The sequence below is a fragment of the Ranitomeya variabilis genome, chromosome 6 (assembly GCF_051348905.1).
Source record: "Ranitomeya variabilis isolate aRanVar5 chromosome 6, aRanVar5.hap1, whole genome shotgun sequence".
Taxonomy (NCBI): domain Eukaryota; kingdom Metazoa; phylum Chordata; class Amphibia; order Anura; family Dendrobatidae; genus Ranitomeya; species Ranitomeya variabilis.
The window spans coordinates 175,570,772-175,584,617 of NC_135237.1; the positions used below are offsets into that span (position 1 = coordinate 175,570,772).

Here is a 13,846-nt window from a genome sequence, read left to right on the forward strand (position 1 = left end):
ACCGCAGTATCCCATATATGTATGTGATTGTAAGGAGGGGACTCAGGAGCTGAACTCCCTTCACACGCAGTAGGTACCACTGGCTGTGTGGTAGTTAAGAAGTTGGCATCTGTCTCTAAAACAGACACAACTGGGTATGAGCTCGAGCTGCGTCCATTAACCATTTAAATACTTCTGTCAATCTCTGACATTTAAATGGAATACCTGCCATTGGTGAATCTTACCGGCTCCCATTGGGGTCCATTGACACTATTGTGGGGCACCTGCTCAAGGCCTCCATCACATCACCTCAGTCTTGGTACGATATTTACATTATATATGCTGCAATACCGAGCTAAAAAATGAAGTAAAGAAAAAAAAAGTAAAAAATATATAAATTCAGATCTGCTCTATTTTCCGTGTTCAGATTAAATAAAAATAGACAAACATATTTTGTATCACCACTTACATAAAAGTCCTGTCTATCAAAATGTAACATTAATAAGCCCAATATTAAGAGCCATAACCTGGGAAATAAAAATAAATCAAAATGTTTATAACAAAAAATGTTATCAATAACCCTGTCTGCTGATCTTGCAAAAAAAAAGCCATTACCCAGCATAATTGATAGCAAATTTCAGAAAATGAAGACACTGTCTCCAAATTAATACATTTATTTCTCCCACGTTTCTGGATATTTTTCCCACCAAAATGAAAAAAAAAATATATTAAATGTTTGGTATTGCTGTAATTGTAGTGACCTGACAAATCATGATTCAGAGTAACTTTTACCACAGCATACATGCCATAAAGATAAAACCATGGCTGCACTGCATTTTTTTTTTTAACCATTTGCACCGCACTTGGATTTTCTTTTTTCGTTTTTGAATGCATTTTATGGTATAATTCAAAACTGCAATGTGTCCCGCGAAGAATAAGCCATTTTTGGGAATCGAAAAATAAAAAAATGTTATGGCTCTTGAAAGAAAAGGGTGGAAAAACAAAAGCGCAAAAGCAAAAATTGACTGCTGCGGAAAGGGGTAAATGAAGGTCTGTCACCAGGTAAAAAGTGGCCAGTTTTTGCTTTTATTTTATTCCCTTTATTCCTATTTTATTCTTGAGTACTACACTTTTTATTTTTTTAAATGGGTCTTTCCATTTAGTGCTAATATTTTTATGAATTTTACTCGAGGGGGTGGCTTTCAAGATCCTCAGGGGCGTGTCTTTAGGCTGCTCTGCATTATTTCCCTGTGAGTACCGCCACATTTGGTGAAGACAAAAAACCTTGGCAGATAAAAATAAAACAAAAACAAAACTGAGTACTCAGGAAAGGAGCTGGGAAAAAAAGATAAGCTTTTGACCTGGTGACAGGTACTCTTTAGAGGGATGATGTTGACTTTTAAGACTACTACCTCCTATAGGTGGCACTAGCGTTACAGTCCTCTTCATTTCTGAAGAAAATGTCACTGTTTTTCTTTTCTTGTATTCAAAAATAAATGGACCATATTTCATGACTGTGCTGCATCCAATTTTGTATCTGCTTTTGATTTATGTGTCTGTTTTTACCCTCTGAGACATCTGTTTTTTTCTTGTATGAAAAACATGATAGAGGTTTCCCAAGCTTTTCCTAGCAACTAGTTAGTAAAACATAGTTTGCACCTAGGTGTTGTTATTTTTTTTCAAGGATCTATTTACTTGAATGGTCAAATTTGGTCTGCAAATTGGACCAAACTTGGGCAGATTGAAGCGGCCATAAATATGCTATACTATAATATGTATGTAAAAATTGGATTTGTGAATGTGGCCTTAAAAACTGTGTGAAAAATAAAATGTGAAGACAAATTTTCAGTAAAGCTTGCTTGTGCCATGTTGATGTCCACTAGGCTTTTGGATGCCCTGCAATGCCTCTTAGTACTAGGAGGTAAAACAAAGTGTAAAAGTAAAATTGAGGGAAAGCAGAGAGTTTTAATGAGAAATAAAATTCCTCTGTTGCAGGATTAGGGGTATATTGACAATTCTGCTAGTGATACTTTTGGACAACATTATTTTACAAACGTCTTTGCCATATCATTTTAATGGATTATTGATTCATTGTGCTTAAAAAGTCAGATTACCAAATATGCTGAATTAGTTGTATGTAAAACCACAAAAAAATGTAATTGCAAGGATAAAAACCTTCCAGAAGAAAAATCAAAGGTTGAATGAAGGGTATAGAGCTAAAGAGATATACGGTAGTTAGAATTAAAAGGATGTCACTACCTTTTTTTTCTTTAAAAAATGTGTGTATTTAGGTTAAAAATCATTTTTGCAGTAGGGCTTCGTTAAAAATGTTTGACTGCTTGGCTTCTACAGCCTTTACTTCTCATGGCAAACGTAGCAGACTGCAGAAAGAGTTAATAATTTTGACAACATGGTCTGTAACATTTATCTCTCATTTCCTGAATGATCTTCTAAGTTGATTTATGACTAGTTGAAATTTGAGCTTTCTTTTAGTCATAAATTTACGGTACTTAGAAGACGACTCAACTGAGGAGACAAACCGGTTTATGAAACGCTATTGCAAAAAATATTTGTAGCTTGAAGGGGTTGTCCATTTAATACAAGTTATCAACTAAAGGGTAGATGATAACTTGCTGATCAGTGGGTGTCTCATTAGTTGGTCTGGGATCTATTATACAAGGAATTTTAATCCTCACTTCAAAATGCTGTGTCAGGCCTATTCTTTCCTTCTGAGTCTGCGGGAAAATTTGAGCACAGTGTTCGTCATTCCCATATGGATTTGATACTCCATTCTAATGAGGATGAAAGTTCCCCGTTCTGCTGATCGGTGCAGGTCTCATTGTTCATACCGCCACCGATCATCGTGAACAATCCTTTTAAATTGCACCCATTTACAATATAAAAAATACCCACAAAGCTGTGCATATCCCTGAATTTTTACTACCACTATCTTACTGTCTTCCTAACCACATTCTTCTGAAAATATTTTTAAAAAATAAATAACCCCAGTTATCTTCATTTAGATCGCTGCTTTAGAAAGGATTTGTGTGAACTCTTACCCAGGGTTCCTGCACATCTCACCTGCATTGGTGGCTGAACTAGACGTATACAACCGAAAATGATGCATCATTATAGTCTATGGCCCCGTCAACGCATATACCCAAATTCTGTTTTATTGGGGTTCATAAATGCTATGTGAACATATCCTTATGCAAGCATGTGCATATCTTGTTCTATAGAAGTCCATGGGGGATGCAAAAATTTTTTAATGTTGATTTTATTTATTCTTTAGGTTTCTCTGGGAATATGCTTCATATTGATGTTTGGAAATTCCATGCTATTAACATCTTATTATGCATCTTCACTCGTAGTTATTTGTGTAAGTAGATTTTGTTTTTATATCATTTTGTGATGTATAAAGCTTGTTAACCAATGCTGCAGCCAAGTATTGCCAGTGGGATCTACTATAAAGTCATACTAGAGAGGTAGCCAGTGAAAGGATATATTGACTTGGGTTTCTCTGGGGACAATCTCTTCAAAGAGGACCTTTCACTAGATTTTTTTTTTTATGCCCGCTCGGTAATAAAGTAATACATTTTTTCTTCTGACACTGGCCAATCAAAGCACCCATAGAGAAAATGACCTCTACAGCCTGGTTCAGCGTTTTCTCCTTAAAGGAGATTTGTCTCTTTTGACCACACTGAGAATTCCGCAGTCGTCTCATGTTTTCCTTCTATGGAAAAGTTACATGTGAGGAAAGCTACATAGTGTGTTGCCTGTAAAAGTCTGGTCCAGTTCTGCAGTCCTTTTGCTCTCCTGGCCAGCACCATTGAGGAGAAAAAGTAATCACCCACAGAAGAGTTCTATGTTATTCACCTACTTAAAGGGAACATTTGCACCTTTATTACTGGAGGAGTCACTAGATAAGTATTCTGAAAAGATGTATTAAGTCTATATATGATGATTGACAGCTGGCTCCTCGCTGCCTCACTTAGTGCAGGCATGCTGAGTTAGTGTGATTTACATTGCATTAGCAGTGCATATGAAAACTTTGCTAGTGACACTCATTAGTAGTGTAGGCAATTGAAAAAAAGAGTCAATTGAGTTCTTTGCACTCCTGCCAGCTTTTGCAATGTTGGCACACCTACACTGAGTTAGGCAGCGAGGAGCTGGCTGTCAATGGCATGATGTCGGCAGTGATGCCCCATCAACAGAACAAAGTGGAAATGAAGGAGCTGCTGTGTTGATGTGACATCACAGCAAGTAAGGGCTCCTTGATATGTTAAGTAACTGCTCCGGTTAAGATTGGTGCATGGCACAACAGGTAGGTAGGTGCCAGTATGGTAGGTAAATGCTAGGAACATTTAAAAAAATCATGAATTGTTTGAGATATTTGAGGACTGGAGTGGAGAAACATTTGACAGAACAGACAGAGTAGTCATATTTTCTATGTGATTTATTAGTGTGTTTATTCTTACATTCTGTTTTCACAGGTTATTACACTGAGCAGAAACCTTTTGCAACTTGAAATGATGACAATAATAAGTTGGGTATGTTTTTTTTTTTATTTTTGTTGCCATTCATTATATGTGTCGAGTTGGAACGTGCCAAAAGCACAGAAATTAAACAATCCCTGGTCATTAAAGGGTTAATTCTGGAATTCAGGTTTTTCATTTAGTTCCACTACCACTAATGCTACTTTCACACTAGCGTCGTTTGGAATACTTCGCAAGCGCCGCACACTGGAAGCGTCGGCCCGTCGGCACAAAAAAAGTTACATGAAACGTTTTTTCGTGCGTCGGGACCGCCATTTCCGACCGCGCATGCGTGGCCGGAACTCCGCCCCCTCCTCCCCGGACTTCACAATGGGCAGCGGAAGCATTGTAAAACTGCTTCCGCTGCCCACGTCGGGCATTATTTTCACAACGGGCGTCGGCCTAAGGCTACTAACCATTTTGAAAACATTTATGGTTTGTTCTAAAGGGCTCTGTGAATTCAGATGTAGTGCTAGAAGAGGATCCACCATTGTAATAAGTCAGTTTGTGAAATCTCCTTCCTCCTCTAAATATTCCTTGATCTAGGACGAGTGATATTAATTGCTGACTTTCATTGTGAATGAAAGGCACTAAGCCTCTGCTAACTTAATAGCTGCTGATCTCCAAACCTCCTCTGTAGTTAATATCAGCACAAACACTGTGCGCCAGGAGCTTCATGGCATGAGTTTCAATGGAATAAAACCGTTCCCACTGGACTCAGGAGCAGTGTAAACATCTTGTATGTAGTTCCCAATCACACTTCTCTACTGGGTTATCTAATGGAAAAGTCTGGTATATACACTGCTCAAAAAAATAAAGGGAGCACTTAAACAACAGAATATACTGTAACTCCAATTAAATCAAACTTCTGTGAAATCAAACTGTCCACTTAGAAGCAACACTGTTTGACAATCAATTTCACATGCTGTTGTGCAAATGGAATAGACAACAGATGGAAATTATTGGCAATTATCAAGACACACTCAATAAAGGAGTGGTTCTGCAGGTTGAGACCACAGACCACATCACAGTACCAATGCTTTCTGGCTGATGTTTTGGTCACTTTTGAATGTTGGTTGTGCTTTCAAACTCATGGTAGCATGAGACAGACTCTACAACCCACACAAGTGGCTCAGGTAGTGCAGCTCATCCAGGATGGCACATCAATGCAAGCAGTGGCAAGAAGCCTTGCTGTGTCTTCAGCGTAGTGTCCAGAAGCTGGAGGTGCTGCCAGGAGACAGGCCAGTACATCAGGAGATGTGGAGGGGGCTGTAGGAGGGCAACAACCCAGCAGCAGGACCACTGCCTCAGCCTTTGTGCAAGAAGGAACAGGAGGAGCACCGCTAGAGCCCTGCAAAATGACCTCAAGCAGGCCACAAATGTGCATGTGTCTGCACAAACGGTTAGAAACCGACTCCATTAGGATGGTCTGAGTACCCGACGTCCACAGATGGGGGTTGTGTTCACAGCCCAACACCTTGCAGGATGCTTGGCATTTGCCACAGAACACCTGGATTGGCAAATCCGCCACTGCCGCCCTGTGCTCTTCACAGGTGAAAGCAGGTTCACACTGAGCACATGTGACAGACGTGACAGTCTGGAGACGCCGTGGGATGCCTGCAACATCCTTCAGCATGACTAGTTTGGCAGTGGGTCAGTAATGGTGTGGGGTGGCATACCCATTCTGAGACCATATTGTGGTGCGGTTGGCCCTGGGTTCCTCCTAATGCAGGACAATGCCAGACCTCGTGGCTGGAGTGTGTCAGTAGTTCCTGCAAGATGAAGGCATTGAAGCTATGGACTGGCCCGCCAGTTCCCAAGGCCTGAATCTGATTGAACACATCTGGGACATCATGTCTCGCACCATCCACCAATGTCACGTTGCACCACAGACTGTCCAGGAGTTGGCGAATGCTTTAGTCCAGGTCTGGGAGGAGATCCCTCAGGAGGCCATCCATCGCTTCATCAGCAGCATGCCAGGCATTGTAGGGAGGTCATACAGGCTCGTGGAGGCCACACACACTACTGAGTATCATTTCCTTTTCTTGAGGCATTGCCCACTGACGTTGGATTAGCCTGTAACTTCATTTTCCACTTTGATTTTGAGCATCATTCCAACTCCAGACCTCCGTGGGATATTAGTTGTGTTTTATGTTGATAATTTTTAGGTTTTATTCTTCTCAACACATTCCACTATGTAATGAATAAAGATTTACAACTGGAATATTTCATTCAGTGATATATAGGATGTGGGATTTTAGTATCCCCTTTATTTTTTTGAGTAGTGTATATATGTATGCATGTGTATATAGTGAAGGAAATGATTATTTGATCCCTTCCTGATTTTGTAAGTTCGCCCACTGACAAAGACATGAACAGTCTATAATTTTAAATTTTATTAAAAATAAAATCCAGAAAATCACATTTGTATAAATTATATACCGTATTTTTCGGACTATAAGATGCACTTCCCCCCCAAAAAAAAATGTCAGGAAAATGGGGGGTACGTCTTATAGTTGGAATGCAGGCTTACTGGCAGTGGTGTGGCCGCGGCAGAGGTGCGGGGATGACGAGGCGCAGTGAGCGGTATGCATGTATATATACAGTGAAGGAAATACTTATTTGATCCCTTGCTGATTTTGTAAGTTTGCCCGTTGACAAAGACATGAACAATCTATAATATTAAGGGTAGGTTAATTTTAACATTGAGAGATAGAATATCCAAAATTAAATCCAAAAAATAACATTGCATGAATTATATAAAATTTATATAGCGGGGTCCCTTCCACAGGTAAGGTGACGCAGCGGCCCGGTATCCAAGGTAATCAGCAGAGCTGGGTGAATCATGGCTTTATCGGTGGCAGCGGCCATCTTCCTTAGGCCGCGTGTGCGCAGATGGAGTGCTCTGCTTCCCAGGGCTTCAGGAAAATGGCCACAGGAGGCCGCGCGTGCGCAGATGGAGATCGCGGCGGCCATTTTCCTGAAGCCGAGATCTAAATCTGCGAACTCGGCTTCAGGAAAATGGCCGCCTTGATCTCCATTTGCGCACGCGCGGCCTCCCGTGGCCATTTTTCTGAAGCCCCGGGAAGCAGAGCACTTCATCTGCGCATGCGCGGCCTCAGGAAGATGGCCGCCGCCACCGATAAAGCCATGATTCACCCGGCTCTGCTGCTTACCTTGGATACCGGGCCGCTGCGTCACCTCACCTTTGGAAGGGACCCTGCTCACGCCATACCGCTCACTGCGCCTCATCATCCCTGCACCTCTGCCGCTGCCACAGCACTGCTGCACCCCCCCATGGACACCAGGCCGTGGCGTCGCCCACCTAAACAGGAAGGGACCCTGCTCAGGTGCACGCCATATCGCCCACCACATCACCGCACCTCTGCTGACACCATGCCTCCTGTGACCCTGCTCTGCCACAGCCAGCCCTCAGGTAATACACTGTAAATTCGGACAAAAAGACACCCCATCTTGTAAAAAATCTTTTTTTCTGCAATTTTCACCCCAAATTTGGGGTGCGTCTTATAGTCCGAAAAATATGGTAAATTTATTTGCATTTTGCACTAAGAATTAAGTATTTGATTCCTCTGACAAACAAGTCTTAATACTTGGTGGCAAAACTGTTATGATTTTCCCAATGGCAGGGAAATAAAAAATAACAAACGGACTAGCTCTCGGGTGATGGAAACTAAAGTGACCGTGACCTGAACCTGACACAACAATGGAAGTAGCCGGGGAGTGTTTCCTACGATGCCCTAGACACCACGCGCCAGCCGGAGATCTAACTACCCCTATCAGAGGAATATACAGGCCTGCCTTACCTCCAGAGATGAACCCCAAAAGGAGATAGCAGGCCCCCACAAATATTGACGGTGAGTCAAGAGGAAAAGACATACGTAGGATGAACAGCAGATTTAGCACAGTGAGGTCCGCTTACTAGATAGCAGAAGTACAGGAAAGAGTTACTTCACGGTCAACTTCAAAACACTACTCAAAAACACCATCCTGAAATTACTTTAAAACTCCAGTGACAACTCATGCCACTGGAGTGGCAATTCCAGTCCACGAGAGCTTCCAGCTGCAGAGAGTCACATTGCAGATAGCTGGACAAAAAATAACATTAACTAGGAACAAAATTCAACTTAGCTGAACTGGAACTTGAGGCAGGAGAATGCAACAGAATGCTACTGATACATTGTTGGCCGGCATCGGACCAGCAGCCAAGCAGCCTTAAATAGGAAACTCCCCTAATGGGTGTCAACAGGTGATCAAGGATAGAAGAAGGCAAATAAGTGGCAATACCATAAAACACCACCGGGGGAGCCCACAAACAGAATTCACAACAGTACCCCCCCCTTAAGGAGGGGGCACCGAACCCTCACCAGAACCACCAGGGCGATCTGGATGAGCACTATGGAATGCACGAACCAAATCAGGAGCATGAACATCAGATGCTGTCACCCAAGAATTATCCTCCTGACCATAGCCTTTCCACTTAACCAGATACTGAAGTTTCCGTCTGGAAACACGGGAGTCCAAGATCTTTTCTACCACATACTCCAACTCACCCTCAACCAGCACAGGAGCAGGAGGATCAGCAGACGGAACAACCGGCACCTCATACCTCCGCAATAATGACCGATGAAAAACATTATGAATAGTAAAAGATGCTGGGAGGTCCAAACGAAAGGACACAGGATTGAGAACCTCCAGAATCCTATAAGGGCCGATAAACCGAGGCTTAAACTTAGGAGACGAGACCTTCATAGGAACAAATCGAGAAGACAACCAAACCAGGTCCCCAACACAAAGACGAGGACCGACACGCCGATGACGATTAGTGAACTGTTGAGTCTTCTCCTGGGACAACTTCAGATTGTCCACAACCTGTCCCCAAATCTGATGCATTCTATCAACCACAGCATCTACTCCAGGACAATCCGAAGATTCCAATTGACCGGACGAAAAGCGAGGGTGAAACCCTGAATTACAAAAAAATGGAGAAACCAAAGTGGCAGAACTGGCCCGATTGTTAAGGGCAAACTCTGCCAATGGCAAAAAATCAAGCCAATCGTCCTGATCAGCGGACACAAAACACCTCAAGTAAGTCTCCAAGGTCTGATTAGTACGCTCAGTCTGGCCATTAGTCTGAGGATGGAATGCAGACGAAAACGACAAGTCGATGCCCATCCTGGCACAGAACGCCCGCCAAAATCTAGACACAAACTGAGTACCCCTGTCAGAAACTATATTCTCAGGAATACCATGCAAACGCACAACATTCTGAAAAAATAGAGGGACCAGCTCAGAGGAGGAGGGCAATTTGGGCAAAGGTACCAAGTGAACCATCTTGGAAAAACGGTCACACACCACCCAGATGACGGACATCCTACGAGAAACAGGAAGGTCAGAAATAAAGTCCATAGAGATGTGCGTCCAAGGCCTCTTAGGAATAGGCAAGGGCAACAACAACCCGCTGGCCCGGGAACAGCAGGGCTTAGCCCGAGCACAAACATCACAAGACTGCACAAAAATACGTACATCTCGAGACAAGGAAGGCCACCAGAAGGACCTAGACACCAGATCCCTGGTGCCAAAAATTCCAGGATGACCTGCCAACGCGGAAGAGTGAACCTCCGAAATAACTCTACTGGTCCATTCATCAGGGACAAACAGTCTACCAGGCGGACAGCGATCAGGCCTATCCACCTGAAACTCCTGCAAAGAGCGCCGCAGGTCTGGGGAGACAGCTGACAATATCACCCCATCCTTCAGGATGCCAGTAGGTTCGGAATCACCAGGCGAGTCAGGCTCAAAACTCCTAGAGAGGGCATCCGCCCTCACATTCTTAGACCCAGGCAGATATGAGACCACAAAGTTAAATCGAGAGAAAAACAACGACCAGCGCACCTGTCTAGGATTCAGACGCCTGGCTGACTCAAGATAAATTAGATTTTTGTGGTCAGTCAAGACCACCACCTGGTGTCTAGCACCCTCAAGCCAATGACGCCACTCCTCAAATGCCCACTTCATGGCCAAGAGCTCCCGATTTCCAACATCATAATTTCGCTCAGCGGGCGAAAACTTTCGAGAGAAAAACGCACATGGTCTCATCACTGAGCAGTCAGGACCTTTCTGCGACAAAACTGCACCTGCTCCGATCTCGGAAGCATCTACTTCAACCTGGAACGGGAGCGAAACATCAGGCTGGCGCAACACAGGAGCAGAAGAAAAGCGGCGCTTAAGCTCCCGAAAGGCCTCCACAGCCGCAGAGGACCAATTAGCAACATCAGCACCCTTCTTGGTCAAATCAGTCAAAGGTTTAGCAATGGCAGAAAAACCCGCTATGAATCGGCGATAGAAATTAGCAAATCCCAAGAATTTCTGAAGACTCTTTAGAGAAGTAGGTTGTATCCAATCACAAATAGCCTGAACCTTAACAGGGTCCATCTCCATAGATGAAGGGGAAAAAATATATCCCAGAAAGGAAATTCTCTGAACCCCAAAAATACACTTTGAGCCCTTCACAAATAGAGAATTAGCTCGTAAAACCTGAAAAACTCTCCTGACCTGTTGAACATGAGATTCCCAGTCCTCCGAAAAAATCAAAATATCATCCAAATACACAATCATAAATTTATCCAGATATTCACGGAAAATATCGTGCATAAAGGACTGAAAAACGGAAGGGGCATTCGCGAGACCGAAAGGCATTACCAAATACTCAAAATGGCCTTCAGGCGTATTAAATGCGGTCTTCCACTCATCCCCCTGCTTAATCCGCACCAAATTATACGCACCACGTAGATCGATCTTAGTGAACCACTTTGCCCCCTTTATGCGAGCAAAAAGATCAGTCAGTAAAGGTAACGGGTACTGGTATATAACTGTAATCTTATTCAGAAGTCGATAGTCGATACAAGGTCTCAATGAACCATCCTTTTTACCCACAAAGAAAAACCCTGCCCCCAATGGAGACAAAGAGGGGCGAATATGACCCTTTTCTAAAGATTCTCTGATATACTCCCGCATAGCAGTATGTTCAGGTACAGACAAATTAAACAAGCGACCCTTAGGAAATTTACTACCGGGAATCAACTCAATAGCGCAGTCACACTCTCTGTGAGGGGGGAGAGAATCAGTTTTAGGCTCCTGAAAGACATCATAAAAATCTGACAGAAATGCTGGGATCTCAGAGGGAGTAGATGAAGAAATGGGAACCAAAGGTGCATCCCCATGAATCCCCCGACATCCCCAACTCAGCACAGACATTGATCTCCAGTCCAAGACTGGATTATGAATTTGTAACCATGGTAATCCAAGTACTAATACGTCATGTAGATTATATAACACAAGGAAACGAATAATCTCCTGATGGTCTGGGGAAAGATGCATAGTCACTTGTGTCCAATATTGTGGTTTATTGCTAGCCAAAGGTGTAGAATCAATACCCTTTAAGGGAATAGAAACCTCCAGAGGCTCTAAATCAAACCCACAACGCTTGGCAAAGGACCAATCCATGAGACTCAGAGCGGCGCCAGAATCCACATAAGCATTCACAGTAACAGATGATAAAGTACAAATCAATGTCACGGACAAAAGAAATTTAGACTGCAAGGTACCCATAGAAAAAGATTTATCAACCTTTTTATCAACCTTCTTTATGCGTTTAGAGCATGCTGATATAACATGAGCTGGATCTCCACAATAGAAGCACAACCCATTTTTGCGCCTGTAATTCTGTCGTTCGCCTCTAGACAATACACTATCGCATTGCATATGCTCTGGTGCCTTTTCAGAGGTCACCGCCAAATGATGCACAGGTTTTTGCTCAGAAGATACCGCCATATGGTGCACAGGTTTTTGCTCAGAAGATACCGCCATATGGTGCACAGGTTTTTGCTCAAAAGATACCGCCATATGGTGCACAGATTTTTGCTCAGAAGATACCGCCATATGGTGCACAGATTTGCGCTCCCGTAAACGCCGATCAATCTGGATAGCCAATTTCATGGCATCATTCAGACCTGTAGGCACAGGGAACCCCACCATGACATCCTTCACGGCATCAGAGAGACCTTCTCTGAAATTAGCTGCTAGAGCGCACTCATTCCATTTAGTAAGTACCGACCATTTACGAAATTTCTGGCAGTATATCTCAGCTTCATCTTGCCCTTGGGAAAGAGCTATCAAGGCTTTCTCAGCCAAAATCTCTAAATTAGGTTCTTCATAAAGCAACCCCAAAGCCAGAAAAAACGCATCTACATTTAATAACGCAGGATCCCCTGGCGACAATGCAAATGCCCAACTTTGTGGGTCACCCCGCAATAGAGAAATAACAATTTTAACCTGTTGCGCAGGATCACCAGCAGAGTGAGATTTCAGAGACAAAAACAATTTACAATTCTCTCTGAAATTCAAAAAACGGGATCTGTCTCCGGTAAAAAATTCAGGCATAGGGATCTTAGGTTCAGACATTGGAGCACGTATAACAAAATCTTGTAAGTTCTGGACCTTTGTAGCCAGGTTATTCAGACCTGCAACCAAACTCTGTGGATCCATGATTCAAACAGGTGTAACCAAAGCCATTCAGAGATTAAGAGGAGAGGAAAAAAAAAAAAAGGCTGAAGACTGCAGTTTAAGCAAGGAGTACAAATAAGCACTAAGGTGCACTTTCCAAACACAGAAGGAAAAAAAACCTTTTCATATCCTTTCCTGCTTTAGTGCATAGTTTTAACACATGTGGCCGGCCAAACTGTTATGATTTTCCCAATGGCAGGGAAATAAAAAATAACAAACGGACTAGCTCTCGGGTGATGGAAACTAAAGTGACCGTGACCTGAACCTGACACAACAATGGAAGTAGCCGGGGAGTGTTTCCTACGATGCCCTAGACACCACGCGCCAGCCGGAGATCTAACTACCCCTATCAGAGGAATATACAGGCCTGCCTTACCTCCAGAGATGAACCCCAAAAGGAGATAGCAGGCCCCCACAAATATTGACGGTGAGTCAAGAGGAAAAGACATACGTAGGATGAACAGCAGATTTAGCACAGTGAGGTCCGCTTACTAGATAGCAGAAGTACAGGAAAGAGTTACTTCACGGTCAACTTCAAAACACTACTCAAAAACTCCATCCTGAAATTACTTTAAAACTCCAGTGACAACTCATGCCACTGGAGTGGCAATTCCAGTCCACGAGAGCTTCCAGCTGCAGAGAGTCACATTGCAGATAGCTGGACAAAAAATAACATTAACTAGGAACAAAATTCAACTTAGCTGAACTGGAACTTGAGGCAGGAGAATGCAACAGAATGCTACTGATAC

The 13,846-nt window shown here is 43.0% G+C and overlaps 1 protein-coding gene across 2 annotated transcripts in view; it reads left to right on the plus strand.

Moving 5' to 3' along the window:
- DPY19L1 (dpy-19 like C-mannosyltransferase 1) overlaps nt 1-13,846 on the plus strand; it is a 272,489-nt gene that overhangs the window by 150,977 nt on the left and 107,666 nt on the right. For both annotated transcript variants that reach the window (XM_077269279.1, XM_077269278.1), the window contains exons 11-12: nt 3,272-3,358; nt 4,473-4,529. In XM_077269279.1, the coding sequence (XP_077125394.1) occupies nt 3,272-3,358; nt 4,473-4,529 (144 nt within the window). The remainder of the gene's footprint in view (nt 1-3,271; nt 3,359-4,472; nt 4,530-13,846) is intronic.